This window comes from Dama dama, chromosome 2 (assembly GCF_033118175.1).
Source record: "Dama dama isolate Ldn47 chromosome 2, ASM3311817v1, whole genome shotgun sequence".
In the NCBI taxonomy this organism is placed as follows: Eukaryota; Metazoa; Chordata; class Mammalia; order Artiodactyla; family Cervidae; genus Dama; species Dama dama.
The window spans coordinates 645,699-658,183 of record NC_083682.1 but is presented as its reverse complement, the minus strand read 5'-3'; the positions used below and the strand labels follow the sequence as shown (position 1 = coordinate 658,183).

Below are 12,485 nucleotides of genomic sequence, written 5' to 3'. Positions count from 1 at the left end.
TCCCCAGACCTCCGCTCTCCAACCTGGGGGCGCCCTCAGGGCAAGGACCCACCTCCTCCACCCTGTCTACCTAGTCCCCCAACTCTGCGGACGTAGAGAGGAGCTCACCTCCCATGTGTTGTCTGCAAGCACCTCTGGGGCTGGGAGCTTCATAGTCAGCTGCTCAGAACCCCAGCGGTGTTTCACACAACAGGCCCAGACGCTACCCTTTAACTGAAACCTGAGGCCCATGCTGTCCAGAACTCAGAACCGCTCAGCCTCTTGGAGAAAGCCAGCACATGACCGGGGCCACGGCCCCCACGCGTCCTGTTCACCGGGAGGGGACCACCTAGAGCTTCACGGCAGCACTGAAACTAGACAGGTTCGCCACAGACTCACAAAGACTTTCCCTCCTTGGAGCCTCCGAAGCTTTGAAATCTGAACTAAGGGAGGCTGACCTCGCACCCAAGACCTGCAAGTGACATCCGAGGAACGAGAGCCCTGCTGCTCAGAGCTCCCACCAGAGCCCCTAGGTCCGCTCACAGTAAGGCCAAGTGCCTCTTCCCACTGCACTCCTGAACCTTACCCTTGGGTCTGACCCTGTTTGACCTTTTTAAAGCCAAGAAATGCCACTTAATCCCCAAAAGATGGTCTTTCCAATAACTTCACAACTATAAAATCCTGACACGTTACTGCCAAAAAATAAATAAATGAATGGAGTGAAAATAATTTTAAGAGGAAAGAGAGGTAATGCTGAGTATCTGGCCGGAGAATACACTTTTCACCAGGGCACCTCGACATCTCAGAGAGGAAACAGAGAGGAGCCAGGAGGACACAGTGGGGACACAGGGACTTCCTGGAAGCCACAACGCGGTCAGACCGAAGACTTCCTTCCTCTTCCAGCCTAGAGGTCCGTCCCGTCCCCGAGCCTTGGCACAAACTTGCTAAATCAGTTTCTAAGGAATATAAATTATGCATAAGAGTGCAAAAGGAAATATGCAACAAGAGCACTTTTTTCAAAAAGTCAGCATTTTTTAAATGTACAGACAAGATTAAACTGAACCTTACTTAAAAAAACTTTAAAAAGTTAAAATGCAGACTGACCATCCCTGATTCTGATCTTTACTACTACCCAGGAAAATCAAGTGCCAACCCTATGTTTCATTTTAACATTGAAGTTTTACACTGAATTTAAATTTTCATGTCCAATTTATGACTCATAACAAATGGAATTTTACAAACAAGTAAAATTTTTTAAACTTTAGTCATGCTACAATTCAAAGGAGTGCCCAGTTTCAGCGAAGTTATTACCAACAGAAACGGGGGGGGCGTGGAATCGAGCTCCGTGATGACCACAGGACTGGCACGGCCAGTCATCCTCCAGTTAAATCACTGCGCCTGCAGGAAAACCACATGCTTTCTCCAAGAACACGGAAATTGTTTTTGGCCAAATGGCTAATTACATCTGTCCACTTGAATCCCTTCATTTGAGTGAGTGCCAGGAGGAATTAAATAAAAAGCCTCCAAGCACCATGGAAGTGTCTCCACTCATCTGTGCAGCCCTAGCTCCCACCACCGCGTGCGTGGAGGAACAAATGGCATTTTCCCGGCCACTGGCAACATGACGGGTTCTACAAGAATGAAGTCTCATCGCTCCTCTCCCTCAGCACGGTCCTGGTTACTCTGAAGTCAGTTCTGACGTTTTCAGCAGGTTCTACATCTGAAGCAATGTTCTAGAGTCAACAAGTCAATCCGTAAAGCTCCTCCGCTGATACTATCATACGTGCAAAAGCAAACAAAAGTTCCCAAACAACCAAATAAACAGCAAATAGCCATTATTTTACCAGTTTCAGCAGTTCTTTCCTTTTGTTTGCTGTTTGTTGTTTTGGCCACTCCATGCAGCCTGTGGGATCTTAGTCCCTGACCAGGGATAGAACCCATGCCCCCTGCATTGGGAGGGCAGAGTCTTAACCAGTGGACCACCAACGAAGGCCCAGATCCTTCCTTTCGACTTCAGTGCCTGAATGGATGGCCCTCCAGGGACTGTGCCAGTGAGAAAAGCCAGCCTCACCAGGTCACACACTGCACGGCATCCTTGAGAGGTGACGCAGAGACGGAGAACACAGGAGTGGCTAGGGCAGAGGCTGACCACACGATGTGGCACAAGAGGGCTTTGTGATGGTGAAACAGCTCTGTATCTTCTCCGAGGTGGGGTTACATGAAGCTGTACCTGAGGAAAGCACACAGACCTTGGGACTTCTCTGGCAGTCCAGTGGTTAGGACTCCTCGCTTTCACTGCGGAGGGCCCTGATGGGGGAACCAAGAGTCTGCAAGCCTTGTGGTGCAGCCAAAAAAAAGTACACAGACCTACACACACATACACACACGCCCTCATGCACACGCACATACATCCTGCATACAACACTTGAGAAATGTGACTACCCCGAGCGTCAGTTTCTTGGTGTTGAAGCTATACTGTCATGAGAGAGGGGAGACAGCTGAGGAATGCTGGGGCCTCCCTGCCCATTTCTTTGCAACTTCCTATGACTCCATATTTATTTCTGAATAAAGAAATTATTTTGCAACTAGGACTAAATAAAAGGAATAGAATGTTTTTAACAACATATTTAAAAACGATTGAGAGAAACAGTTCATGAACTCCCACACACCAAATTCACTGAGTCAAATTTAGCTGGCTGAAGTCAGTAAGACAGGACCAAGTTAATGTATGAGGCACAGAGCTGGCTTGCTACCTGAGCCACAAAGCTACACGGAGCACGAGGACTCGGGCACCGCTCAGGCCCTGCAGCATTTTGCAGCCAGCCGCCACCTGAGGCAGAGCTCGCGCTAGTTCAGTTCAGTCGCTCAGTCGTGTCCAACTCTGCGACGCCATGAACCGCAGCACGCCAGGCCTCCCTGTCCATCACCAATTCCCGGAGTCTACCCAAACCCATGTCCATCGAGTTGGTGATGCCATCCACCCTTCTCATCCTCTGTCATCCCCTTCTCCTCCTGCCCTCAATCTTTCCCAGCATCAGGGTCTTCTCCAATGAGTCAACTCTTCGCATCAGGTGGCCAAAGTATTGGAATTTCAGCTTCAACATCAGTCCTTCCAAAGAACACCCAGGACTGATCTCCTTTAGGATGGACTGGTTGGATCTCCTTGCAGTCCAGGGACTCTCAAGAGTCTTCTCCAACACCACAGTTCAAAAGCATCAATTCTTCGGCACTCAGCCTTCCTTATAGTCCAACCCTCACATCCATACATGACCACTGGAAAAACCATAGCCTTGACTAGACGGACCTTTGTTGGCAAAGTAATGTCCCTGCTTTTTATTATGCTGTCTAGGTTGGTCATAACTTTCCTTCCAAGGAGCAAGCGTCTTTTAATTTCATGGCTGCAATCACCATCTGCAGTGATTTTGGAACCCAGAAAAATAAAGTCAGCCACTGTGTCCACTGTTTCCCTATCTATTTGCCATGAAGTGATGGGACCGGATGCCATGATCTTAGTTTCCTGAACGTTGAGCTTTAAGCCAACTTTTTCACTCTCCTCTTTCATCAAGAAGCTCTTTAGTTCTTCCTCACTTTCTGCCATAAGGGTGGGGTTATCTGCATATCTGAGGTTATTGATATTTCTCCCCGCAATCTTGATTCCAGCTTGTGCTTCCTCCAGCCCAGCGTTTCTCATGATGTACTCTGCTATAAGTTAAATAAGCAGGGTGACAACATACAGCCTTGATGTACTCCTTTCCCAATTTGGAACCAGTCTGTTGTTCCATGTCCAGTTCTAACTGTTGCTTCCTGACCTGCATACAGGTTTCTCAAGAGGCAGGTCAGGTGGTCTGGTATTCCCAATCTCTTTCAGAATTTTCCACAGTTTATTGTGATCCTAAAGGGGGACATTTAAGAGACCACATCATGCAGAAAGGTAAAGGAAGCCACAATTTTAGAGCTGAAACACTTCAGAGATACTTCAGCTACACACCCACTGTCCGTGTCTGCAGGGGAGATGGAGCTCTGCGGCTGTGGGTCCAGGTACCCTCTCTGCACAGGGGTCACTCTCATGACAGGAAAGCAGAGCCACAAGCAGAGGAAACGGGGACCCCTCACCTGCCACCGAGGGCTCAAGCTCAGAGCAGCTCTGACCAGGCGGCAGGCTCTCAGGTCGGACCTCCTCCTCCTCCCTGCTGTGCCCATGGTTCACCGGGCCTGGCCAGAACAGGCCCCGGATCACTCCCAGGGGAGAGCTCTGCACTCGCCTACTCAGCTACTGGGTGACCGTCCCACATGGAGACGGCGTGTGGCCCCCACCCTGTGGGGCTTCCAGGGTGGGGCAGGGCAGGGACAGAGAGCCACGAACTGCCCACGCTGTCCTGACAGGAGAGGACAGCCTCGCGGCTGATGAGGGGTAGCAAGGTGCGGTGGGAAAGCTGGTTTTGAGGAGAGGGCCACGTTAAACAGAGGCCTGAGCCCACCCCTGGCCCTCCGAAGGATTAGGCACTTCTTACAGCAGCTCCTTCATTGAAGACACTGTCTAATTTACTGCTCCACACCAGCTGCTCAGGGCCCAGAGTGGGGATGCCCCCCAGGGCAACAGCTGGAAACATTTCTGGTTGTCACAACTGAAGCATTTAGAAGGTAGAGGCCACAGGAGAGAGTCACACAAGTGATCAGTCTCAAATGCCACAGGGCAGAGGTGGAGAAAGTCTGTCTATACTCAGTCGACAAGCCAAAATCTCACGCTGTGGCAAACCCAGCACAGAACACATCTAGTTAGGAGAACTAGTCTACAAAACTGAGAAAAGGGATTTCAAGCTCAATGACCCACCCAAAGCAATTTTCTTCCACAAAGAAAGGACAGATGTCAAGGTTAATTTAAGGCAGCTGAGTCCTGGCCCAAGGGTCTCCTGAAGCAGCAACACACCCACATTTAGCTTTACAAAACACATTACCACTATGCATATTATTATCTAGAAAATCACATTACACAGCAAAGGAGGACAAAAGGATGCTGCTCTACTTGTAAAAGCGCAGACCTCAGGGTGGGTTTCCACATGGATTCCTTGCAGAAAAGGGGAAGGAAAAGAAGATCGAACCTTCCCCAGTCTGGGTCCTTCATCCCAGTGTAAGGAAGTGAGGCGATCAAGGGAGGGCTCCGGACAACAGCACAAACCAGCAGGTGGTTACACGCATTTTTTAAAAATATACAGTGAACCTCAACCACTCTAATCCACAAATGTCTGGTGGGTAAAAAATGAGAATTAAAGCCAGACAAGAAACTGGTCTTGTGTGTTTTACTTCTTAATTAAATAAAAGGAAAAGTGAAGTCGCTCAGTTGTGTCCAACTCCTTGCCACCCCATGGACTGTAGCCTGCCAGCCTCCTCCACCCATTGGATTTTCCAGGCAAGAACAGTGGAGTGGGTTGCCATTTCCTTTGCCAGAGGACCTTCCTGACCCAGGAATCGAACCCTGGTCTCCCACACCACAGGCAGACTCTTTACCATCTGAGCCACAGGGAAGCCCAAACGAAGGGAACATTACCTGAAAATCAACAGGAGTTTCTGCACACCAAAGTTAAATGTTATGGTGGAGGAACGGTGCACCCCCGCCTCCGGCCGTGTTCACCTTTCCGTGCGGATTTTTCCACGCTGTGAGGGGCACACGTCGCTGAGAACGCGGTCCCTGACCGAAGACAGCGGGCAGAGCAGCATTTCCCCTAGGCCATCCCACCCCACCGCCCGGGGCCGATTCCCTGGGAACGAGTCACTTTAATCAGGGCCTAACAGGCCGCCAGGATCCGGGTCAAGCAGCTGCTTCCCCGCAAGACACGGGTTTCGCTACTCCCACTTCCAGTGAAAAATGCACACTATTCTGGAAAACGCTGGGTTAAATGCTCCATTACTAGAAAGACGGCTCGGGGTGACATCATGCTGGGGAGGGGGCGGCTTCGCCAGAAGCCCCTCAGCGGAGCCAGGCCCCTCGCGCGGGTGCTGAACGCTGCCCGCACCCCGGACCCCAACCCCAGGCCCCCCGCCCTCCAAGTCCGCGCCCCGGACTCCACCCCCAACCCAAGGAACCCCCCCCCCCCCCCGCCAGGTCTGCGCCCGGGAGCCCAGCCCCAATCCCAGGACCCCCGGCTGGGACCCTAGCCCCAACCTCAGGACCCCCGCCCTCCAAGTCCGCGCCGGGGACCCCAGCCCCCAACCCCAGGACCCCTGCCCTCCAAGTCCGCGCCCCGGACTCCACCCCCAACCCGAGGACCCCTGCCCGCCAGGTCCGCGCCCCGACCCCAGCCCCCAACCCCAGGACCCTCGCCCGCCAGGTCCGCGCCCCGACCCCAGCCCCCAACCCCAGGACGCTCGCCCTCCATGTCCGCGCCCCGGACCCCAGCCTCCGAAGGCCACTGCCGGCCAGCCCTTCACGCCGGCCTGCGCCCCCGCCCCCCGCAGGCCGGTCCGGCGCCCAGCCACTCACAGTTGCGGATATCCGAGATGAAGACCGCCAGGCCCCGCATCCCGTCCCCCTTCGACACGGCCGGCATCTTCGGGCCTGGGGAGCGGCCTGGGCTGGCGGGCCCTGCGAAGGAGAGGGCAGCGGGCCGCAGGAGCGGGAGCCGGGAGGAGCCGCCTCAGCCCAGTCGCCTCAGGCTCCAGCACCGCTGTCGGGGCCGCCGCGCGCGCGCGCGCACGCACGCACGCTCGCTCGCGCGGCGACCGACGGCGGCCGGGGTGCGGGGGCGAGCACGTCGGCAGCGGGCGCGCACAGCCGGGCGGCGGCCCCGGTAGACTTGCGCCGCGGGAGGGCCCGGCGGAGGCGAGAGAGCGCCGGCCTCCGCGGCCGCGCGACTCGCTGCCCCCGGCTCCGCCGCGCAGAATCCTCACCGCCCGACCCCGCCGGGAACCCCCACCGCCAGCCGCCCCATCCCGCCGCCCCGCCTCCGCCCCCTCTCACCGCCCTCCCCGCCCGGCTCTGGGGGCGCTTGCCGCCGGCCTCCCGCGGGGAACCTGTCCCCACCCAGAGCTCTGGGGCCAGCTGTCCATCACCCGTCCGTCCAGAGCCGGCCCATCTCTTTACAAAGAGGAGACTGAGCCCTGAAGAGACGGCTTCCCCCCACTCCTTGACAGCACCAGGGGACCAGGGCTCACTGTTGAATTCAGTTCCTTGGTAACCAACCGCACCTTTTGCCACTGTTGCCGCCACGCACCTCCGCAGCCTGGGGAGGTGGAGGTGAGGACCAGGGCCCACCCGTCGTGCACTGCAGGGGCCTTAGCAGGCAGAGACCCCCAGGAGTTTGTCTGGAGAGCAGGTGGCCCTGCCAAGCTCTCCTTCACGAAGTGGGATGGCTTTGAAGAGAATCCTTCCTTGTCTGGGGTTATCCAGGCCCTGTAACCTGTGTCTGTCTGGAGAGAGGTTCCAATGCCACAGCCCAGACCCACCCCAGCTCACTTCCCAGTAAGTGGCCGGCCGCTGATGGACCCTGGCTAGGAGAACAAGGGGCAGGTTCCCTCCCGTGGACCAAGGACCCAAGCTCTGGTCCTTTGGGACTCCTAGGGGAAGCCAGAACCTGTGGAGACCCGTATCCATATAAGGCAGCAATTTCACCACCTTCCAAAACTTCCAAAGGGCGGGCCCGCAGAGGGCTTCCTGAAGGAGAGACCCCCTAGGGCCTGCTTCCCCAGGCCAGGAGATAACCGTACCACAGCTAGGCCAGGGGACTCAGGCGAGGAGAACATGACCCACTTCTGGCAGCCATTCACAGGGCAGGGCAGTGCCAAGAGGCTGCAGGGGCTCATGCGGGGCATGGACAGATGGCAAACTCAGCCCACAGTAGAGGGGCTTCTTGGAGGACAGGCTTAGAGATGGACAGGTATCACACCTCTCTCAGTGCTGACCCTGGGCTTCCAACACCTCCTGGGATCCCTACACATGAGTGTGTATGTTGGTGGGGGGGCGGGGGGTGGTCAGTGTCCAGAGACTGATGAGACACGCCACTGGCCACGAGAAAGACCCCAGCCTCCTGCTTCCTGCCGTGCCTTCACCTGCCCTTCAGGTCACTTAACCTTTCAGCAACATGCAGTGCTCCATTTCTTGGATTGTGTGAACTGGACCAGCCAGTGCTGGTTCCCAGGCCCTCCTCATTCCGTGGCCGGTGGGAGGGGGAGGCCCTTGCATTCTGAAGGAGAAACAAAAGTGGGGGAGCCCAGAGCCAGGGCCCGTGGTGTCCAGAGTGATCCTGCTTGTACCTGGGCCTGTCAGTTTTACGAGTGACCCAGTTTCCTTCCCATAATGTCTGGAGGGAGTTGCTGACAACAGCCTTCCAGAAAATTGGGGTTGGCATCCTGGCCCAGACAGGGCTGGAGGTCCAAGCAGCCCTGCGTGTTCGGGGACAAGATGTGGTGTCCTGGGCCCTCGTGGCCCCCTGTACTCACCAGGAATAATTGCTCAGCCAGGCTCCAGGGACTGAGCACATCCCCTGTCTTGGCCTGCAGGCAGAGCGTGAGGAATTCAAGAACTCTGTGGTGGGTGGGGCCTTTGAAGGAAGCCAGACCACCTGGAGGACAGAGATGAGCTCCAGCCCCTGACTGCTCATCTCAGGAAGGTGGGAACCTGCCTGTGGTGGCCATCTCCTCTCTCGTAGCAGTTAAACAGCCCAGAGTCACACACAGCAGATTTGTGTTGTTGTGAAAGAGACACGGAAGGTGAACCTGTGGCCTCCCTGGCTGGGGCCCAGAGAAGGGGGGTGGGGGGTGGGGCAGCCCAGGCAATGCCAAGCCCTATTCTCCAGGAGCCCCGTCACCCTCCACAGCCCTTTTCCCCTCATTAGACAGTGTTGTCCCCACACTTGAAGACCCAGTCATGACATCCCTTGAAGAGGTTACTCTGTAGGAGAAAAGTCAGTTCCCCCCAAAACCCCCTGGCCCAGCCCCATCCCCTGAGACCTGGGAGACTGAGGTCCCAACACACAGTCACACCCAATGCAGAGGCTTGGCCTCCAGGAGAACTGCAGGAAGCTGAGTGTCTGTCGGCAGAACTCTGCAGAATGTGTGCAGGATGGATTCTGAGAGAGCAGACCAATCCCAAGGGGCACTCGGTGATCTGGGTCACGTGAGTCTGCCTGGGCAGTTGAGGGTCTGGAAGCTGGATTCGGTGGCCCCATGTTAAAACAGGGTCGAGATGCTGGAAATTCCTGCATATGATCTAGAGAAAGAAACTCAGCGCTGTGCTCTCTCCCAGTTCTGGAGGCTGGACGCTGTTGATCAAGGTGTCAGCGGGCTGGTTCCTTCGAGGCTGAGACTGAGGATCTGGTCCAGACTTCTGTCCTTGGCCTGTTGACAGCCGTCTTCAGTCTGTGTCTCTCATACCATCTTCCCTCGACAGTTGTCTGTGTCCAAATTTCCCCTTTTTACAAAGACACTCGTCATACTGGACCAGGGACCAAGTGTGAACTCCTCTTAATGAATTACACCTGCAGTGACCCAGATACGGTCGCATCAGAGCTACGGGGACTGAGGACTTCCGCATGTGAAACTTCATAGGACATAATTCAACCCAGGACAGATGGTGACATGAGCACTTTTAGAGACCTGATTTTGAATCCCTGCCCCTCCTTTTCCATTCTCCTACCTGGAGCACAGTTCTGATGGCTGGAGGTCCATTTCAGACCACCCCTGCACTGCATGAGCCCTCAAGCTGTCCATGTTTGTGCTGCTGTGACTGGGGGCTCTGTTACACCTGCCAAACCTAGATGCTGGTTCACACCTGTTCCCATGTCCGAGGGTGCTGTGTCAGTGGGATTCTCATGTTCTTAGGGCCTGGGACATGTCAGGATGGCCCCCCAATTTGTCTTGTGGCTTGTCATCAAGACCACTTCACGTTCGAGGGCCATTTGGTTGCAACATCTGTCACCCCACTGATCACCAGGTTGATCTGGCTGGCTGGGCAGGTGTCCCCTTCCTCCTCCATGGCTCCATATGCTTCCCTCCCGAAGCTGCATGCTCATGCGAAGAGGACAACCTCCCCCAGTAGCGGGGGACTATTCTGGGGTCAAGAGATTTGAGTAGCTGTACGCCCCTGCTGGAACCTCCAAACAAGCTCTTGAGGTCTGTTTGGAGGAAAATTTAGGGTAGTCAAACTTCCAAGTCCTTTCAGTTGTGTCTGACTCTGTAACCCCATGGACTGTAGCCCGCCAGGCTCCTCTGTCTGTGGAATTCTCCAGGCAAGAATACTGGAGTGGGTTGCCATGCCCACCTCCAGGGGATCTTCCCGACCCAGAGAACAAACCTGCATCACTTATGTCTCCTGTATTGGCAGGCAGGTTCTTTACCACCAGTGCCACCTGGGAAGCCCCTCCAAGATGCCAGACACACACAAATGAGGTGCTGCTTGCAGCAGTCTACCTTTCTTTAAACAAAGAAACAAAAACAAACTCTCCAAAACACCCAAAAGCCCCCAAAGACCACTTCACATCCATTCCCCTTGGGCTTGAAGAGGCCTTACGAGCACTGTCACTCATGGGCTGCAGGAGCAATGCAGCTGATGACACTGACCAGGGGAGGGGTGGGAGAGGTGGCTATGAAAATCCTGCGCCCCTCCAGGATGCTGCCAGGTCAGGCATCCCGTTCAAATCCAGAGCAGGAACCTATGACTCTCAGTCTCCCTAAGGTACCTGTTGAAAAATACACCCCTTGACCTTAAAGCACAGATCAGCCAGGCCAGTAGGCAGTCAGCTATCACTGAACAGGCCTCTTGTTTTGGACCGTTTGGGGTGTCTCAGGCTTACGCTCACCCATTGCAGCTCCTTCCTCTAAGGGTGAGCTGATGGAATCTATGCCAATTTTAAGATTAGCCTGAGAAAAACAGCTTTGGGAAAGAAAATATACCTAAAAATATCACTCCAGACCTTTAGCACCACCATAAGCTCAGTCAGTAAAGAATCCTCCTGTAATGCAGGGGACCTAGGTTCGATCCCTGGATTGGGAAGATCCCCTGGAGAAGGGAATGGCAACCCACTCCAGTATTCTTGCCTGGAGAATTCCATGGACAGAGGAGCCTGGTGGGCCACAGTCCATAGGGTTGCAGAGTTGGATGTGACTGAGCGACTAACTCATACGAGTTTCCTCCAGGTGCTGCAGCAAATCATCACTAACTGATGGTTTTGGAACGGCAGAAATGGACCCTCTCATGGTTCTAGCAGCCAGAAGTCTATGGTCAAGGTGCGTGCAGCGTGGGTTCTCCTGGAGGCGGTACGCAGGACTCCATTTCCTGCATCTTCTAGCTTCAAGGGACTGCCTGCAGCCTCGGCTGGGGGATGTGGGACCCCATCTCTGCCTCCCTCAGCCCATGGCCTTCTCCCCCATGTCTATCTCTGATCTTCCTCCCTCTCCTAAGGATCCCGGTCATTGAATTGAGGTCTCCCCCTAGATCCAAGATGACTTCTTCCTGAGCTTCTTACTCACAACCATGAAGACTCTATTTCCAAACAAGGCCTGTGTCACAGGGGCTGGAGATCGGGACGTGGACAGCCTGCCAGCGTCCACCACTCCAGGTGCCCCTCTATAGCCCCCAAGACAGGCTGCCCGTTTGGCTTTGTGGATTCGTGTACCATCTCACCCTTGCTGTAGGTATTTTCATGTGGGGCGTGGGGTGGCGAGAAGCATTAAAACCCAGGAGCGACACCACAAGCACACAACCCCGTGCCCGGCCCCCTGCCAGTCGCAGAAGCCTACCCTGGGGCGACTGGACACCTACGTGCCGGTCAGTATGGGATGCCCCGGCCAGGTGAGCTGGGGCGGGGCCCAGGGACGGAAGGCCTGCTGTGCTGGCCTTGGAGTTGCATCTGGAAGCTTCTGCCCCACGTGACACGCCCTCGCCCTTCTCCCTCTGGACTTTGCTTATCCCGGCACCCAGGGAGGATGTCTCCATCCACAAGCAGGGGAGGGCTGGGCGGCAGGAAATCCGGACGTGCGTACCTCCTCCTGGCCTTCCGGCCTGAGAACCGAATTGAGGCCCAGAAGTGACAGGACACCATCGGTGATAGTGCTTGTGCCCTGCCCTCAGGGTGACCCCATTAAAACAGGACGAGTCACGGGAGGCCCCTGGCAGGAACGCCTTACCCTGTGCTGACTCGGCAAGTGAAGGGCGCCTCGGGGCTACCGGCGAGGAGAGGGACCCCCCTCGCCCCCGCCCCTGGGGGCACTGGCCGGCCCAGGGGAGACACGAGCCCGGCCCCAGGAGCTCCACGGCCCCCAGGCACCACCGGCAACCACGTGTGGGTGCTCTCGGGGTATCTACACGCATTGGGTTCCCACAGTAAGTCAGGGATGCCCTCAAGGTCACCCTGGAGAGGCCACCTTAGACTCGGGCTCCTCAGCTGGCCAGGTGCCCCGAGGTGGGGTGCTCTAGCTCTGCAGTGTCCCAGATCATGGGGGGAGGGCCCAGTGGCGGCAGGAGGGCTGGCCTCTGAAGGCCCTCTTGCTCCACGGGGCCTGCGTCTGCCCTGGTG

General features: G+C 55.7%; 1 protein-coding gene across 4 annotated transcripts in view; it reads right to left on the bottom strand.

Annotated features, from left to right (window-relative positions):
• Window positions 1-6,663, bottom strand: part of AP2A2 (adaptor related protein complex 2 subunit alpha 2) — a 69,583-nt gene extending 62,920 nt beyond the window's left edge. For all 4 annotated transcript variants that reach the window (XM_061161181.1, XM_061161189.1, XM_061161186.1 and 1 more), the window contains exon 1: window positions 6,458-6,663. In XM_061161181.1, coding sequence (XP_061017164.1) covers window positions 6,458-6,524 — 67 coding nt within the window. In that variant the 5' untranslated portion in view covers window positions 6,525-6,663. The remainder of the gene's footprint in view (window positions 1-6,457) is intronic.
• Between the last annotated feature and the right edge of the window lie 5,822 nt (window positions 6,664-12,485).